A 17,314-nucleotide genomic window follows, 5' to 3' on the forward strand; every position below is an offset into this window, starting at 1 on the left:
GGCGTCGGCGGCGGCGGTCGCGGTCGTAGTCGTCGTAGCGGGACGAGCGCGACGGGGAGCGCCGCTCCTTCGTCTTCATCTGGTTGGGCGCTGAGAGGTTGAAATTCCAAAGAGTCGGCACAACTTTACATCGAGCAAGGTTCTGTATTCTATCATTGATATACATTTGACAATCAATCGAAATTCAAATCATCTGTTCAACTCCCGAGAAAATGAATCATCCACTCACTCTTTCGGTCTCCCTGGGCGAACTGGATCTCGATCTGGCGGCCGCATACCCACTTCCTGTCCAGGCTGTGAAGAGCGTCCTCTGCGTCGCGCACATCCTCAAACATGCTGAGCGGTTAAGGCTTTTTATTTTTTCTCTCTCTCTCTCCTTTCTTTGCAAACTCCTTTCAGAAGAAGGGTGTGAGGCCACACAAATTCACACACTTTGCACAGATATTGGACTCCATTTAGTCATGCTTCAGTTTGGTGAGGTTGAATTGATGTGGCCTTAATACATGAAGCACACATGACACACAGTAGGGTATTTTTTTTTTCTAAACAATGGTGACAGGTGACAATCAAAAGACATGAACAGCTGATTCAGTGAGTTGAAATTAAGTTGCTTGTCAAAGCTGATTTGTAGGAAAACGTGTCAGGAGAGGATACAAAATTATTCCGACTTGTTACCTTTTTGCTTGACTTCATCTTGATCTTTACACTCTTTAATCGATTCCCACATAGAGCGGGCGGCTTGGGCCGGGCTTCCTGCTTGACTCTTTAAAACTTTCTTTTCTTTAGCCCGCTCTGTGCCACTGACGAGCTTTGGCTCCGACACCTTTTTCCTCTTCATGCTTTACTTCCTCCCAACCTTTTCCCTCCCTTTGGTCTGTGCCTTGTCTCTTTACAGCTACGCTACACGGGTCTTTGTAACTCTTTGTGTGGCCGCTTCCACAAGGGGATGCTTTTACATTTTCTGAAGCGATAACAAGAAAAATAATCACTGTTAGATAGGTCAATCGGCACAAAGAAATTAAAACATCACAAACCACAAATCGGCTCTGCTGCTAAGGGAAGCAATGTTATTGGTTAGGCATGAGCACAGCAACAGTTTTGGGAAAGGATATTGAATGTATGCAAATCCTCTTGGTTGACGTGTATAGAAGTCAAGTGGGATGTAGACATCTACTACTGGCCCATAGCGGCCAAACTCACGCCGCAAATCCTCAGGCCTGAACACCGTAAATATACAAGTGTAACTCAACTGGGCAGCATGTGCGAACGGTGAGTGAACTGAAAAGGGCCAGTTCACCACAATTAGGTCAATAAACGTACGTGTAGGAGTGGGCGATTCATCTTTTTAGACATTTGGGGTTAAGGTCCCCACTTTCTACTGGAGCATCTTTGACTCAATGTCTATGGCTTTAAAACGCTGGGACCGGCCTCGTGAGTGATGTGGGTGTCAGCTAATCGCAGTGTACAGATATGAGCTCATGTAAACAGTTAACTTGGATATCGATAGCCTTGTGGGGGGGAAAAAAGGCCGCTGCCAAGCAGAGATTTTGCCCGGCTTTTCTCTGAGGCCATATCGCCCAGCCCTACTTACCTCGATCAATTTTAAATACCCATTATGTTGATTTTGGGTGAACTGGCCCGTTTAAAGAAGAAAAAAAAGGTTATCAGCGTAAAACAACAGCTGTGCAATTTACAGGGTGTCCCCGAGGATTCTTTAATTACACAGACGTATGACAAAGGCAAGTGAAGAAAATGAGTAGGTTGACTTTTTGCCTCTAAATGGCACAAGTAATTCACAAACGGCAAGTGAGGAAATAAACGTAAACCAGACTGTGGGCACATTGCATATTTTTGTAAAATGAATAATATTGCTTGTTACACATGGGAATCACTGTTATAATTCCACATTTTAGGGGCGGGCGAATCTTTGCAGGATAGTTCGTGACGAATCTTAGAATCTGCAACACAACGTGACATATTTCCACGTCCGCAAGCGTAACATGGACGCCAGTTAACGTTCGCTACTATTTATACATTTAAAAATGATGCCCACACACCTTATTCTACAAAAACGAATATCGTCGTATTAATTTGATTTTTTGAAACAAAGTATCATTCTCAAGATTGGCGAAGGCGAGGCTCCATTGCAGAGCGCGGGCCTGCGTTAGCTCGCTGCTGAGCTACGTTAGCTTTCAACAGTTAAACGTGGAGCACCGATTTGCGGAAAAGACGCCGAAATTCAAACTCACCTGGACTCGTCAGAAATGTTTCTGACGAACAAGGACGAGTTCGGCGGGCGCATGTAGCGAGCCATAGCTTCTGTTTCGAGTGTAAGCTTTGCAACTTGCAAACAACAACAACAAAAAAAAACCGTGCTCCTCTTTTATTAAATGTGGAGCCAAAAATGTGTTCCTCCTCTTCTTCGCCGCTACCTCTGCTGCTTTAATGCGTTTGAGGCGTACCGCAGCGCCCCCCTAGGGACACTAGTCTTAACTTCTGTTAGTTTTTAATGGCGGCTAGCGAATAGCACAGCGCTCTCTGCTGGTGTATAAACATTTTCTCATATTCTACTCACGAGATCAGCTGCTTTAAAACAAAATTTTAAAATGACATTTGTAGGTTTGCAATATTGTTGTTTTCCCCAAAAGATTCCTCTTTACAGGGCATATTCCAGACCACATATTCTTACATGTTCTCTTGTTTCTTCTCGTCCACAGTGACATTTTCCTAAATTAGCTGATTGATGATGATGGACTGAGAAGAGCGTCAAGTTATGGATTCAATAATTAGGAACGTACAAACTGTTTAATGATCCATGTTTAATCGTATTAATGTCTTCCTTTTAATTCTGGTGGTTGCTGATGAATGATGACGTCACACTCGCTTGCTTCTGCAGACGTAAGTCACAGAACCAGTTGTGACCGTCTGTGGGGGGGAAAAGAGCTTTTGAGATGTTCTCAATCAAAAGACGAGGCTTTTTCTTCATTGCAATGCAAACATTCACAACCACTGTACTATTACTATGTACTGTATACTGTATCTATATTACACTGCCCTCTGGTGGCCAAGTGGCACACACCAGAAGGAGCAGCCCATTATCTCGCGAACTGATGCAAAAAAAAAAAAAATGGTAAAAACAAATTTTCATGTTTTTATGTCATTCAATATGTTAGTGTTTTTGACTGACCTCAACCATGTCCTCCCCTTGGATTTCTCGTACAGAGGTGAATTTGTCAGCCTCGGTAATCAGCTTCCCGTTCTCCTCCCTGACAACGCACTAGAAAAGCCACAACGTGACGCTCCAAACACAACAGTAAAAGATGAGTTCTGCGCTTACTTTGAACTTCCTGCCGTCCACCGAAGTAATTTCCGTCTCCTTGCCGATGCAGAAGGAGTGCGTCTTGGTAAATTTGGGGGTCTTAAACGTGTAAGTCCAAGCGTCGCCCTTCTGCTCGAACACAATCAGTGGCTTGACATCCTTGCGCATCTTGATGACCATTTGGGGCGCACCTTCAACACACGGCCATTAGTTTGCATCATTGGATTTTTTTTTGTTTTTTTAAAGGAGAGATACTCGCGTTTTACCCATTGCCTTCATGAACTCCTCCAGGTTTTGCTCCAAATACACTTTCCAGGTGCCGCTGAAGTCCATGTCTGCTCCTGCTGGTGTCGCGTCGTGTTTGTGGCTTGTTGGGTTGCTGGTTGGCATGTTAGGGAGTTGAAACTCCCTGTTGTTCCGCCGATGCACAGTCACAAGGGAAGGCAGAACAATTTCTTTTTTTTTTTTTTAATTTTAAAATATGTAATATTTTACAAATAAAAAAATAACACTGGTCAACAGCAAATTTTAACCCTTTCAGGAACAGCGCTTATTACAGTGGACATTAATGTTTAGAAATGTTTCAAATTTCTCAACATTGAAAAATGTCACAAACCTTTATATTAAAATAAGAACAAAAATCACATTCTCATGTACAAACCTTTATTTTCACTCAAATCCTGAAACAAGTCTCCAATCAATACGTTTTGCGGCTGAAAATATAAAAATACTCTTGGCAGCACATACCTAAACATTCTTTTAAGGCAAACATGCAGGCAGTTTTAGCTCAGGCAGTGGCAGATATGCAAGATACTGATATACATCCTTGCCGGCTGGGATGAGTAAACAGTTTAACAAAATTTGCAACTTCTGCAAAAATTCATTGTGAATGCTAAAGAGCTGACCTAACTGGAGGAATGTTTGCAACACTTTTTTTTTTTAATGTGTACATACAAAACAAAAAAGTCTCATTTCAACAGTCCCTGAGGAAAAAAAAAACATTTACCAGATTATAAATATGTATAAATGAAGTTTTTCAACACAGGCATTTTTTGGTGGCCACACTACGCATGTGCTTTCAAGGGTAAACTCCACCCATTTGGCGTCTCTAGCAATTCCAAACAAGCGCAAAATAAATAAATAATAATAATAATTTCCCCCCAAAAACGTACACACTCATGTACAGTAATCGCCCACAAAATGAATAAAAATCTCTTGAGCTACGACTTTGGACCGGGGTCACTGAGACGGCGCAATGCTTTGAACTGCTCCTCCTCCTTCTCCTCCTCCTCCTCCTCTTGGAACCCGCGTCCGGATTCGTTCAGCAGGCTGACGGGGTTGGAGGCGTTCCGGCGGGCCTCCACTGGGGTGCCCTCGCCGTCATCATACGTGTAAACTCTGTGTGCTGCAAAGAGGGTGTACTTTGGGCGTGACTACGCCTCCCGCATTCACGTTGCGAGCTAAAAAAAAAAACAAAAAAAAAAAACGGGGAAAATGGGGGCGGTGCCACTGACCTGGCTCGAATGCGACCCGTCTCACTGAGGGAGGTGGCTCCGGCCGTTTTGCCGGCACGGTCAGATAGTGGCTCATCTGTGCAATGCAAAGCAAAATGGAAAATTTGACCACTTTATGCAGTTCGCTATGGAGCTTTTCAGCGGTCACAACAGTGGACAGATTATCAGGTTATTAAGTTACAGGGTGCACGAAAGGGGTCAACAAGCGTTAGTGAGTGCTCACCCTCCTTTCCATCTCAACTCGTTGCTTCCTGAAGCGAACCTCGCTCACGTCGTCCTCAAAGGGGTCCATCATCAGGTCGTGCCTGCTGTAGGAACGAAGCTGGCGACACACACAAAATCCGCGAGGGCGTCAAATGTTGGTCCGCTACGGACGAAAAACATGCCCGGTCTGCCTACCCGTTGTCTGTTTTTCTGCATGTTGGAGTGCAACATCTTTCGGACTTCCATTTCGCGACTTTTGGAGATGACGGTCTTGCGCCGGGATGGGGCTGTGGGTTCGATGTTCCTGAGGTAGAAAAACATCAGCGGGCCAAACTTAAATCCGATAAAAACACACCATTATCGGAGGAAATGTGACAACACATTTTGATTTACACGATTTGTATATTTTTCAACTCGATCGGACAAATTACCTGTGCGATCAAGCGAGTGTTTTTTCTCTCGTTTTGGCCAAATACTTACGGCACCATCGAGGGCGGTTTGAAGATGCTGACGCCGCCGCCGCTCTCGACCATCATCATGGCCTGCTTCATCTCCATCTTGTTGTAGAAGGAGAGCAGCTGCGGCTCGGTCGAGCGGTCGCCCGCAATCAGCCACTTCTTCACGTAGGCCTTGTTGAAGCGGCTCAGCCTGAACAAAATTAATACAGTAAACCGGAGTTAAGAGCTCATCACTTATTAGAGTGTGTCCAGCGTGTTGCAGTAATAAGATAAGGATAAGGATAAGGAGAACAATAAACGACAAGAATGAGAGATCAACCTTAATAAATGTAAATATGGGAAAAACTGAATTAATTTTGTTTGACATTTGATTCAAAGGTCATACTTGTCTTTCCAGTGATGGTGTCCGTAATGTCCACAGATGTCCTCGATTCCCACAAGGAGATGATCCAGAAACTAAATGACAGAATTAAATATGACGTCTTGACTATTTGTTTTCAAACGTTTGGGTGTACAGTAGTGGGTGTTTATGTTTTGGTCCAGTTTGAAACTATTTAGTTCTACTGGCCGTTCATTTTGGGTGTAATTCCAGTGTTGACTTCTAGATGGTAGCACTGTATTTTGTTTGTCTCTGTAAATTTGACTGCAGAAGGGGATTGGAAGCACAAAGTTAATGGATGCTACTGCTTCTTGTTGCTTTCAAGCTTAACTTGTAGCAGACGTTGTAGCAGACGTGTGCACATTGCAGCATGACGTCTTTGATCCACCGGTGAAAAGGACACTTTGATTCGCTCCTCTTTCATCTATAACTGCTTCAGACAACAAAGTGTATGCAGGAAAGTGGTTAAGATTGCACGATTTTCTGTGTCTCATGTGTTGTTTTGTATTATTTTGTCATTTTTTTGGTTAACTTTTCTTTTGATAGCGGCGCGGACACTCGCACCAGCTCCTCTTGTTTTATGTTGAGAGGGAAGAAATTTCATCTGTGCTGTATACAGCAGATTTGACAATAAAGTTGTATCCTATACTATCCTATCCTAAAGTACCTTCTTTCAGCTCACCCTAGTTTTTGCTAATTACTGATCCCCTTCAATCCTGCTTTTTATGTCTACACAAAGCGACCACATGTACCTTTTTGGATGTGAATGTTGATGCATTGTTGAAATGGGATTTTTTTTTCATGTTTTCCGTTACTCTCCCTCTCAATATATTATGTTTTAATGTGTATGTATTATTTTAAAAGTGTGTTTAAAGACCTGTAAAAACACCAAAGTGCAGTAAATGCTATAAAATCATGCCTAGAATTTATTTCAATAGGGGATTTCTATATCACCAATGTCTCTTATTGCGGGGTGGGTCTGGAACGGAACCCGAGGAGGGGGGCGACTGGCTGCAATTGCGAAAACGGCCATTTGGTGGTGCTGTTTCTCAAAAACAAGAAATCTGACCTGTGTGTGAATCTCTTCGTTGATGGAGCCGTCACACTCCCTCTTCTTCTTTACTTCCAATAGTTCCACGAGAGGCCTGATGGTCATCCCCTGCAGTCAAAAATCAAATTATACGGATGTCGCAGTTTTTTACTGAGGTGGAGGAATACGATTACAAAAAACACTTTTTTTTTTGTTTTTGCCATCCTTACCTGCACGAAGACGGTGAAAAAAATTAGGGTGATGATGGCGGTGAGAAACAAGTCTTTCATCTTGTTGCCCGTCAACAGGAAACCCAGCGAGAAGGCGATGGCGCCTCGTAGGCCACCATAGGCCACGATGAACTGATCCTTCTTGGTCAGTTTGACAATGCGGAACTTGTTGATGACAAACGTCAGGCCCACTACACCTGAAATCCAAGATGGAGACTAGACGAGTCAGATTGGAGGAAGAGCAGCAAATTTTTCAACTTCACATTAGTATTTTAAACCATGATTGGCACTGACTTCTGATAGATCGAAGTGATTGTACAGTAGTCGTAACACTTTGTTCTCTCAAGTAGTGCATGAAATAATTATTGTGTCGTTTGGCGTAGATGATAATACATTTCCAACTTGGTGTTTGATCACTTGAAACGTTGCGGAAATGTCGCGGTCTTTCTCACCCAGCACTCTGGAGACGAGGCAGAGGACCACGGTGACGATGACGAATGTCCAGTTCCACGCGTGGGGTCCCGCCACCGTGGAGACGCCGAGGAAGATGAAGATGAGGGTCTCGCTCACGCTGCTCCACATCTTCAGGAAGTACTTGACGGTGGTGTAGGACTTGTGCGAGATGTTGGCCTCCACGTACGGACGCATCACCACGCCGCACGCAATCAGCCTGGAGCAGGGGAGGGCGGACAACAGAATATCTAAGATGAAAAGTACTTCATTTGAATGATATAAATATGTTTAAATATATAAATATTGTTGTAAAAACTCAACAATTATGTCATTAAAAAGGTCAAAAATGTTTCACGTTTATTTGTTGGAGACAATATGACACACGAAAATATGAAAAAAAAAATTCAACAGGTCTCCTAAAATGTGTGCGTAACTCACGACATGATGCCCGACAGGTGGAAGACCTCTGCCGACAGGTAGGCCATGTAGCTGTAGAGGAAGACGAAGAGCGGCTCTATGACGCGCGTGTGTGATGTGAAGCGCGACGTGAAGGCACCCAGCAGCCCGTAGATGGCGCCCACCAGGATACCGCCGCACGACACCACGAAGAAGCACAGCCCGCCCAGCAGGGCGTCGGCCACCGTCACCACGCCGGCGTGGGAGAACTCCTCAAACAGGTGATACAGCACCTGCGCGCACAAAATAGAAACAAATGAGCCTTTTAGCCTAATGCTAACAAACAATTTAAAATGATATAGACAGGCTAGCAAATAGCATTGGTGTCATATAGTCCAGTTATCTCGTTTATTTGAAAACATAGGGTGAACGAACGGACACTAATACAACACCGAAAGGGCATATATTCTTTATCCTCTGCGAAGCATGAAAAATATTACTGCAGCTTACTGGGCAGCTGTGACAGAGTCCTTCGTCTGTTGGTTGCCAAGGCTATCTAATCGGCACATGACCGTCATAATCAGTAGTGAGGAAGAAACTGTATTAGTAAATGCATGCTTCTTTCACCAATCAGATTTAAAATTCCTGCTCAAAGGGCTACAATACTGGCCCCAATGATGTCAGCATTTTTCTGTCACCTGATTGGTTGGTTGAAATCTTGTTGAAGTGAGCTAGGACGAGCAAGACACAATTGTAGCAATATGCAAACCTCAATACATTCAAGTCGGGGAAGTCCCGATTGAAAGCCCGGGTATCAAATGTACAACTCGCCATTGGTAAAAACAAAATGGCCGCCGCGGGCTCTCACCACAGTGACAGCATCGTTGAGCAGAGACTCGCCGAAGACCAGGATGTAGAGCAGCTCGTTAATATGGATCTCCTCGAAGACGGCGAGCACGGCCACGGGGTCCACGGCTGACACGATGGAGCCGAAAAGCAGGCAGGACAGCAGATCCACGCCCCTCAGTTGACCCCCTTCCAGCTGGCACACGCCGTACATGGCACCGCCCACGAAAAAGGCGTTCCACAGGGTGCCCACCACGGCGAACACCAGGATGGTGCCCAGGTTCTCAGTGAATGGTCGGATGGGGAGAAAGTAGCCGGCGTCCAGGATGATGGGCGGGAGCAGGTAGAGGAAGAAGAGATCGGTGTCCAATACGGGCGCCGTCTGCCGGATGGCCTTGATGACGCCGCCCACCAGCAGCCCTACGAAGATCAGCAGGCAGCTCTCGGGGACTACGTGGGACACTCTGGGAATGACGTGGAAGCCTGATGACCCAAAAACACGTCAAGGTCAGGAAGTGTTCTGCGTCAAAGGCACTGACATGGAATGAGGTTCAAAGTGGACCCGCAAATTTACGGCCTTCAGTTGAAGTAAACAGCTGAAATAATGTGGTTGCAAAAGGACGCACACCCAATGACTGTGATGTGGATGTGGTTGGAATAAAGCAATCACTTTAAAATTCATTAAATTTGAGTAAGCACAGACCTGCCATCATCCAAAGGGCCTCGGATGAACCCGAAATAAAGTTCAGATGTTCTAGCAGACGCTGTTCCTGACATTTTTTTTGCTTACTTTGCTGTACTTACTGAGGTATATAGCTAGTTACTTATTTACAGGTAGATTTACTTCATAGTACACACCTGCCATCATTTAAGTGGCTCTAAGATTTACCGCCCCCCCCAGAAAAAAGTTCAGCTGTTCTAGTAGGCTTTTTGTTTGCTATTGTTTTCCGCTTTCTATTTGAGGCATGCAGGTTTTGTGCCACCAGTGACCGTTATTTGAAACAAACCACCTGGACTAAGGCTGAGATTACATCTTAAAACAGCCCCAAAGCAAGCTGCTGCCACCGCCATGCTGAACTGTTGGTATGATATTGTTCTGGTGATGAGCGCTGTTGTGTTTGCGACAAATATACATTTAGTAATTAAGGCCAAAAAGTTCTTCCTTTGTATCGCTGGACGCAAAGACATTTTACAACACTCGTTTTGAAGATATCAACTTCAAGCTTCACGTAGCCTTGCCTAACAGATAAAAAGCACTTTGCCGCTGTCTTGAGGCATGTACAGGAAATCACAAGGGTCTTGAGGTTTAGACATTGTCACGTATGCAACACCTTGTACCGAGCAAGCCTCTCAGCTCGTCAGTCACATGACCCCAGGTTGCAGCCGGCGTCTTCCGCCCGTTCTGATCGACGCACCACTCAGTCAGTACACGGCGCACTTACTGCTATCAAGCAGTGCATTAGAGCAGGAAGTCGGAGCGGCCCTCTCCGACAGCAGCTGGATGCGCAGATAAGACCAGGGTCAACTGTCAGCATGGACCTCAAGCGACTAGTACAAAACGAGATTTCTCCACACGGTGTGGTGTGCAATCTACACAGATACTGGAAACTCTTCACCTGCTACATTTTGTGATAAAAATTATTTCAAGCAATTCTAATTATTTTACATATGAAACCGAATGTTAAAACGCTATAATTTTCGCATTTTGGTTAATGGGTGGGCAATGGGGGGGGGGGGCAGGGACTCCAACATCTATAGCTACGGCCCTGCTGCTAATCTCCTATCAGCTGTTCCACCTGTTCAAATGTTTGAACGAAAACAGACCCCGGCAAAAAAAAATTTTAACACATCTCCAGAGTCTCTCATTTTTAAAGAGTCACTCACCGAGTTTCATGAGCAGCGCAAGTAGGATCCATAGCGAGATCTCGAAGGGCTTCCGGACGTACTCGTAGTTGAAAGACAGGACCGGGAAAGCCTTTCGGTGCGCCGTGCTGTTGCCTTGCTGGTGCTCCTCGTCTCCATGTGCCCGGGTGTCGTTGTCCTGCGTACCCTGGCTCGGGTTGGCGCAGACCACAAGCACCAGCAAGACTGCAACGAGGAGGCGCGTCAAGCCGGGGACACTGGCATGGCGGAGATGTGGATTCTTCAAAGTGAAAAGGACTCGAAAGAAAAATAAAATAAAAAGTGTGTGAGGGGGGCTGATTGGGTACAGGGGAGGTGGACGTCTCTCTGCCTGTGCGCTCGAGTCTAATTGTGATGCCAAGCGCCACCTGGTGGAGTGGAGGAGCACAGCAAACACACGTCTCACTAATGTCTCTCTTTGACCACCCGCTGTCTTTCTCTCTTTTCCCCACTCATTCTTTTCTCGCTACCCTCTTAATGTTGTCCCTCCCTGTACTGTACCTGTCTGTCCTTCTCTCCATCTACCGGTACCTTGTTCACTTTTTCTCTCTCCCAGTACTCCTTCTCTCTTTTTTGCTTTTTCTGTCTCTTTGTTTCTCCATTTTCTTAGTTTCTTTCTTTCCACCTCTCAGTTCCACTCCCTTCTTCTCTTTATCCCTATTTGCACCCCTCTGTCCCTCTCCCTTTCTCTCACTTTTTCTTTCTACAGATGTCATTCTTTCTCCCTGTCCTCCTCTCTGTCTCTCACTCTCCCTCTGCTTGCCCTCTCACTTATTCTGTCCCTTCTCCCATTCGCGTACTTTTTTTTCCCATCTCCAGCTCTCGATCTGTCTCCCTCATTTTCTCACACTCTCTCCCGCTGTTGTAAATATTACTCCGTCTCCCACCGCTCTCTCAATCTCACTCTCTCTCACACACACTCTTTAGCCAATTTTGTTTTTCCCCCATCGCAGAGTGCATCAGGCCGCAGTCACGTGACCCCCATCAGTACATTTGCAGCATAGCTGATGGAGAAGAGAATGTTCTGGGGTGATTGAGTGAGCGTGCCGAGAGAGAGTGCATTGGAGAAATATACGTCGCGAGTGAGTGAATGCTGAGCTAAGTGCATGAATGATCATCACCATTTCATCTTTGTGCTCCACGGGCGTAGGAGTGTGGGAAAAAGAAAAAAAAAAGAGAGCTCCCCCCGCACTCCCACTCGATGGGCCTCCCCCTCGCCTGTGCCGGATGTCGACCATTTGTCAGTTAAAAACAGACATTCGCTGGGAAAAAAATGTCCTTGCGGAGGACTCGCATTTGACTCCAAGTGAGAAAGACAAAAACAGTAAACCGCAAACAAACTGACTTGAAACCCTCGTTTGAAACCCTAACAATGTTTTGAAACTTTAGCCTGAACCGTGTTTGAACCCCAGTTTCGACACCTGAATTTGAAAGCCTCACGTTGGCTGAAAAAGCTCGTTTAGAACCGCTAATTTGAAGCACTGTGCCTCTGGTTGGTGTCCAAATGTGTCAGTAAAAATCCTCAGTAGTCTGACTGTTCTTCACATGAACGATTCCAAAGTGTTTGTCCAGCAGACCATGAATAAAATATTGTCTCTGTGAAGCGCATCCGCACACAAATATCAACAATGGGTTTGTTTTTATTTAGCAATCAAGACTAAAGTACCCAAATACAAAGGCTTTCTGCTAGCAGTATTGCTCATGGCGACATTGGAGCACCCTTGGAAAAGTTTTTCTGTCCCGATAACCATTTCAGCAGCAGTTAGAGATGCTGTGTCATCATCTAACTGCCCATCACCAAGTAAAAGTTAAGCTAGCCTTGGTGGAGTTTCTCCAAATGGCATCTGTTCTTGTCAAGCTAGGCAGCGGAAGGCCTGATGCTAACACCATTGATTTAAACACTGAATCTCAAAAGCAGGCATCCAAGCTAAATCATGCGCCGGTGCATTCTCTCAATGGAGTTTATACTGCTGTTAGCCATCATTAGCATTGGTAGCCACGCAGAAACATTCTGTAATTTATTAGCAAGCAGCCGCCGTACATTGTTAGCACATTTGTTTTGATATTCTCCTTGGGTCTTTGAACTCAATTCCCGTGGCTGCCAGGCATGTCATGTCATAATCAGCAAACCGAGACACTTGTGGATTAGCTTTCTGTTTTTATTTGACAAGACAACGATTTGTAAAACATGTCCGTGAACATTTCTCCCCTCCCAAAAGCGTACAAAACAAAACGCATGACAAAAAAAAAAAAAAAAACAAACAAAAAATCCGAAAGAGAACTCCAGTGTGACAGTCGAGGTCATTGTGGGTTGGTGGTGAGGACTGGAAAAAAAATAAAAATAAAAACAACAATAATAATAATAATAATAATAAAAAGCAAACAAGGCACGTGTGACTCTGTGACGAACAGCTGTTTAGGGGGGGTCGCTAACAGCTAACAATTTATCCTTTGGGTGATGTCAAGAGAGCTTCAAATTGGCGTGGCAAGGTAGTAAAATGCAATTTTTGGAGGAAAAAAATGCAGTCGGTTGATTGGCTGAATTTATTTTTTAAATATGTATCTATATTTTATTTATTTATATTGTGTCGAGATAAGTTCGGTGTTTAATTTGTGCAGTCCACATGTTTAGCTTAAACATGAAAACTTGAGGTGGTAAAGCTACAGATTAATTTGCATTATTGTTGGAATCGGACTTGCATGTTTTGTTAAAAAAAATAAATAAATGAGAAGAGGACCATGAAAAAGTAATCGCACATAAAATCGCAATCACAATATTGGGGGGGGGGATCCCAATTAGATTATTTTTCAAAAATCGTTAAGCCATAATCAAGACACCTGCGGCATCTTTGGAATGACTTCTTCCCCCCACCAAAAAAGAATTTATTCTGTGAATCTAAAAATTTTATTTTTGTAAGTATTAGAACATACCCCCCCCCCAAAAAAAAGAGACTTCAATGTTTTAATTTTGTAACATTTTGACTGAAACAGCGTGTTCCAGGTTTGTGGTTGCGATATATCTTTGATTTGTTTTTTTTTCCAGTTATAACTCAATTAAAAATATATATATACAAAACATACATTTGAAATAAGAAAAGAGGAAGATAAGCCTCTTTTTGCCGACAAGATTAGAAAGAGACCGAATGCCTCAATCCTCGAACATCCCGCATTTTACGCCTACTGAAAGCGATTAGTCATGCACATTTTTGGGCATGATTTGTTCGTTTGGAAAAATAAGCTGATTTGTTTCCAGTAAATACAGAGATCAGGTACAATTTTTTGTACGATATTTTTGGCTTTCCCTTATCAGTGTGAATTCTTGTTGCCGTTTTGGAACCAGTCAAGTGCAGATGAATTCAAACATGCACACACTGTCCCCTTTCTTTTTTTTTTTTTTTGTGTGTGTGTCTTTGAAAGAAATCCCTTTAAGTGGAGTGTTTCACATAGCATGCAGCAAAACCAACAAACATGATTGTTACCACAATCAGCACAAACACCCTTGAAAAGTGAGCACATTACATTTGAATCAGCAGTTTGTCTGTAGTTTAACTAGTGACTGTTTGTACGAGTACTGTGGGTAAAAAAAAAAAAAAACAATAAAAATAAATCAAAACAAAAAATACAAAACCTAATGCTGAAAAAAAAAATCCCTTTTTGATCTTCAATCGGACTTGATGATGAATATTATAAAAATAATGACGCTGCAGTCAAAGAGCTTTGGGAAGGAACAAACTGGTCCTCATGCCATGCACAGTTACATGATTCAAGTCCACATATTTCATTATTAGGAGCATTATTTTTCATATTTTCTTGCGTCGTCAGCATCCTTTGGCTGTTCTGTGACGTTTTCATTAAAAAGTAAAACACACACCTGCACACCCTCTGCAGAGGCACTGTGGACCACTGTCGTTTTTTTTTTTTTTTTTTTTTAAACACCAATAATTATGGATCACCAAAATAATTATCATTCATCATCATTAATATGAGCAGTAGTATTTACATTGTTGATCATTTTGGTACTGTACAACATTGACATCCACGGTAATGGCAGTATTTTCCCCTCAAATGCTCACCAGACACTTCATTAGGGACACGTTCCAATGAGAGCTTTGCATGTCTTTACATAATGCTCTCGTTTCAGCAACAATTGTTATTAAAAAAAAGAAAATAAAGAAAAAAAATGAATAAGAAAAGATGATTAGTCGTGTGCTTGCTGCGCATGTGCTTTCCATACCTTTAAAACAAATATCTGAGAGCCTCAAATATTAAGGACAGTTCACATATTATTATGCAAATAGCATTAAAAGTCAGCATGACTGTTAATTATGACAATTCAGAATGAAGTGTGTGACGAATGAAGTGTCCGGTGTGTGTTTAGAAACCCCCCTCCATCGCTGTATTATTATTATTTTTTGCACGGTTACTAACTAATTTTGGTGAAACCGTTGTTTACATCTGGTGTAATTCTATATGTACCACTAGATGGCGGCACACCGACTTTATTTGCACGGTGTAAATTCAGCGTTTCAAGATCTCAGTCAACGATGGAGGGGGATTAACTTCACGTGCACATTTGTGTTACATTCCTTCTGATGGACACCTGAATGTGCTTGTGTGTGTGTGTGTGTGTGTGTGTGTGTGTGTGTGTGTGTGTGTGTGTGTGTTTAAAACCCCCCACAACAAAACAGAAAAACAATGAGAGCAGACTGTTTTGTTTTTTTTCAGAGTTGGGAATGGATGATTTTTCCCATGAAAGAAGCTCATGGGAGAGGTGAGCGAGCATTTAGGGCTGGGTAATTAATTGATTTGATGCTCACCTCTAATTATATATATATATATTATAGTAATATAACGGTCTGTTCTTGTTTTGGATTTTGATCAACTCATTAAATATATTCAAGAAATGCAGTATTTATAATGAATATGAGACAATTGATATAAAAAGGTATATGTATGTATATATATATATATATATATATATGTATGTGTGTGTGTATGATTTATATAGTTCCATTGACATGCATTGCTTACACGAACAACATGGCTGCGAAGTGAGAGAAGCTAGTTTACAAAAGCACAATTAGTGCTGACAAACTTTCGACAAAAGGGACCAGCACTTATTTCCACATTACTTGAAAAGAAAAAGACACGTGTTTGTCTCATTGATTTAGAAGGTGATGCAAGTTAATCTAAAGGGGAAAAAAACTGTTTTCGAGCTTGTTTGGCCATTGTTATTTGCTTTTTCTAGAAGCAAAAGGGGGAGGGGCGGTGGTGATTAAAATGAGATAATCGTATTTTTGTGGGGGAAAAAAAACGAGGTACAGTAATTTAAGGTCAGATTAAGCAGCCCTACAAGTAGCCAATCAGCTGCTTTAAGCCACACTGTCCTCTTATCCTCGTCAGTGAGACTGTGCAACATAAAAAAGGATGTTGGTTAAACGTGTTAAAAAAATAAGTCACAGCAGGGGCTCCCCCAGTGGCCAGCCACGCTTACACGTACATGGCGGGCGACACAAAGCTCTCGCCACGAGCGATGTTGGTGACCGGCGGAGACTCGTGATTGGTCGAGACCAGGTCCAGGTCCGGGTCCAGATTCAGGTTCATTTCGTCCGGCAGTGGAAGTCCGCCGCCATTCGGCGTGCCGGGAGTTTCACTGTTCGAGTTCTGCAAAAGAAAAGGCATCACAAAAGTTACTCAGAAAATAAAACTAATATGAAGTCATGTTTCATTTTTTTGTGAAAGATGCAATCCTACAGGAACTATTTTTTGCAGAATTTTTTGGAAGGGGATTTCAACTTTTTTTATTCAAGAAAGTCGTAATCTTAAGTGATTTTATTAATTCTTTTTTGCTCATTAAAGTTTGGGCTAATTGAACGAGAGTAAAGTTGTATATTTTGTAGAAAAAAGTCATTCTTAAATCATGCTCTTGCAAGAGTCACAGCTGAAAAAGTCATTCAGTATTTTTTTCCCGTTTATAAAGATAAATTCATACCTGATTTAATTGTATATTTTCTGGAAAAAAATAAATCTGAGAATAATTTAACTATTTTTTTCTTATTTTTTTTTAAAGAAAAGGCAAGAATAATTAAACATTGTAATAGTAATGTGATTCATTTTATTTTATTTTTTTGCTGACCAGAATTTTTTATTTTTATTTTTTAAATAAAATTGAATTCCCCACTTCAAAATATTGCAGCTTTGCAAAACTACAGTCATACTTTAATGGAAAACAAGGTGCGCGCGTTACCCTGACAGGCTCGCTTCCCGTTGGCTCGTAGTAGATGTCTCCCGCTGGGGCGAGCGGCGCCATCTCGGTGGCGCCGGGCACCTCTGACGGCTTGTTGAGCTGCGCCCAAGCATTGAAACAGACAAAAAAAATGTTGCTACTGTATATGCATGTATATACTGTATACTGAAATAAATCTCAGTTTACCCATTCATTTAGCTTACTCATGCTTTGCATATTGCATGAATGCTAACAAATGGATACTCGACACAGGTTGATTGTGGACATTCTGCCATCTAGCGGAAGAGTATTGAATTGTTCTGTCTGTCACTTTTTATCGTGAGTGTAAGTAAATGG

General features: G+C 42.8%; 4 protein-coding genes across 4 annotated transcripts in view; all 4 read right to left on the reverse strand.

Moving 5' to 3' along the window:
• The window catches only part of LOC109516317 (serine/arginine-rich splicing factor 10), a 4,790-nt gene extending 2,352 nt beyond the window's left edge, over nt 1-2,438 (reverse strand). The window contains exons 1-4 of the mRNA XM_019870780.1: nt 2,250-2,438; nt 1,113-1,217; nt 230-333; nt 4-90 (exon numbers count right to left, since the gene is read on the reverse strand). Of these exons, the coding sequence (XP_019726339.1) occupies nt 4-90; nt 230-333; nt 1,113-1,217; nt 2,250-2,314 (361 nt within the window). The 5' untranslated portion in view covers nt 2,315-2,438. The remainder of the gene's footprint in view (nt 1-3; nt 91-229; nt 334-1,112; nt 1,218-2,249) is intronic.
• A 363-nt stretch (nt 2,439-2,801) lies between these two features.
• Nucleotides 2,802-3,812, reverse strand: LOC109516347 (fatty acid-binding protein, liver-like). Its single transcript, XM_019870823.1, has 4 exons — nt 3,586-3,812; nt 3,338-3,510; nt 3,188-3,277; nt 2,802-2,925 (listed from the first exon to the last, which is right to left on the reverse strand). The coding sequence occupies exons 1-4, from the start codon at nt 3,707-3,709 to the stop codon at nt 2,875-2,877; spliced, it is 438 nt and encodes a 145-aa protein (XP_019726382.1). The 5' UTR covers nt 3,710-3,812; the 3' UTR covers nt 2,802-2,874.
• A 109-nt stretch (nt 3,813-3,921) lies between these two features.
• slc9a1b (solute carrier family 9 member A1b) lies at nt 3,922-11,252 on the reverse strand. Its single transcript, XM_019870781.1, has 13 exons — nt 11,233-11,252; nt 10,714-10,949; nt 8,852-9,312; nt 8,026-8,276; nt 7,587-7,804; nt 7,135-7,331; nt 6,944-7,033; nt 5,881-5,951; nt 5,518-5,685; nt 5,233-5,341; nt 5,057-5,155; nt 4,834-4,909; nt 3,922-4,724 (listed from the first exon to the last, which is right to left on the reverse strand). The coding sequence occupies exons 1-13, from the start codon at nt 11,250-11,252 to the stop codon at nt 4,540-4,542; spliced, it is 2,181 nt and encodes a 726-aa protein (XP_019726340.1). The 3' UTR covers nt 3,922-4,539.
• Nucleotides 11,253-15,761: 4,509 nt separating this feature from the next.
• Nucleotides 15,762-17,314, reverse strand: part of LOC109516373 (nectin-2-like) — a 104,653-nt gene continuing 103,100 nt past the window's right edge. The window contains exons 9-10 of the mRNA XM_019870881.1: nt 16,979-17,077; nt 15,762-16,395 (exon numbers count right to left, since the gene is read on the reverse strand). Coding sequence (XP_019726440.1) covers nt 16,222-16,395; nt 16,979-17,077 — 273 coding nt within the window. The 3' untranslated portion in view covers nt 15,762-16,221. The remainder of the gene's footprint in view (nt 16,396-16,978; nt 17,078-17,314) is intronic.

The sequence above is a fragment of the Hippocampus comes genome, unplaced genomic scaffold, assembly GCF_001891065.2.
Source record: "Hippocampus comes isolate QL1 unplaced genomic scaffold, H_comes_QL1_v1.1 scaffold35, whole genome shotgun sequence".
Classification (NCBI taxonomy): Eukaryota; Metazoa; Chordata; class Actinopteri; order Syngnathiformes; family Syngnathidae; genus Hippocampus; species Hippocampus comes.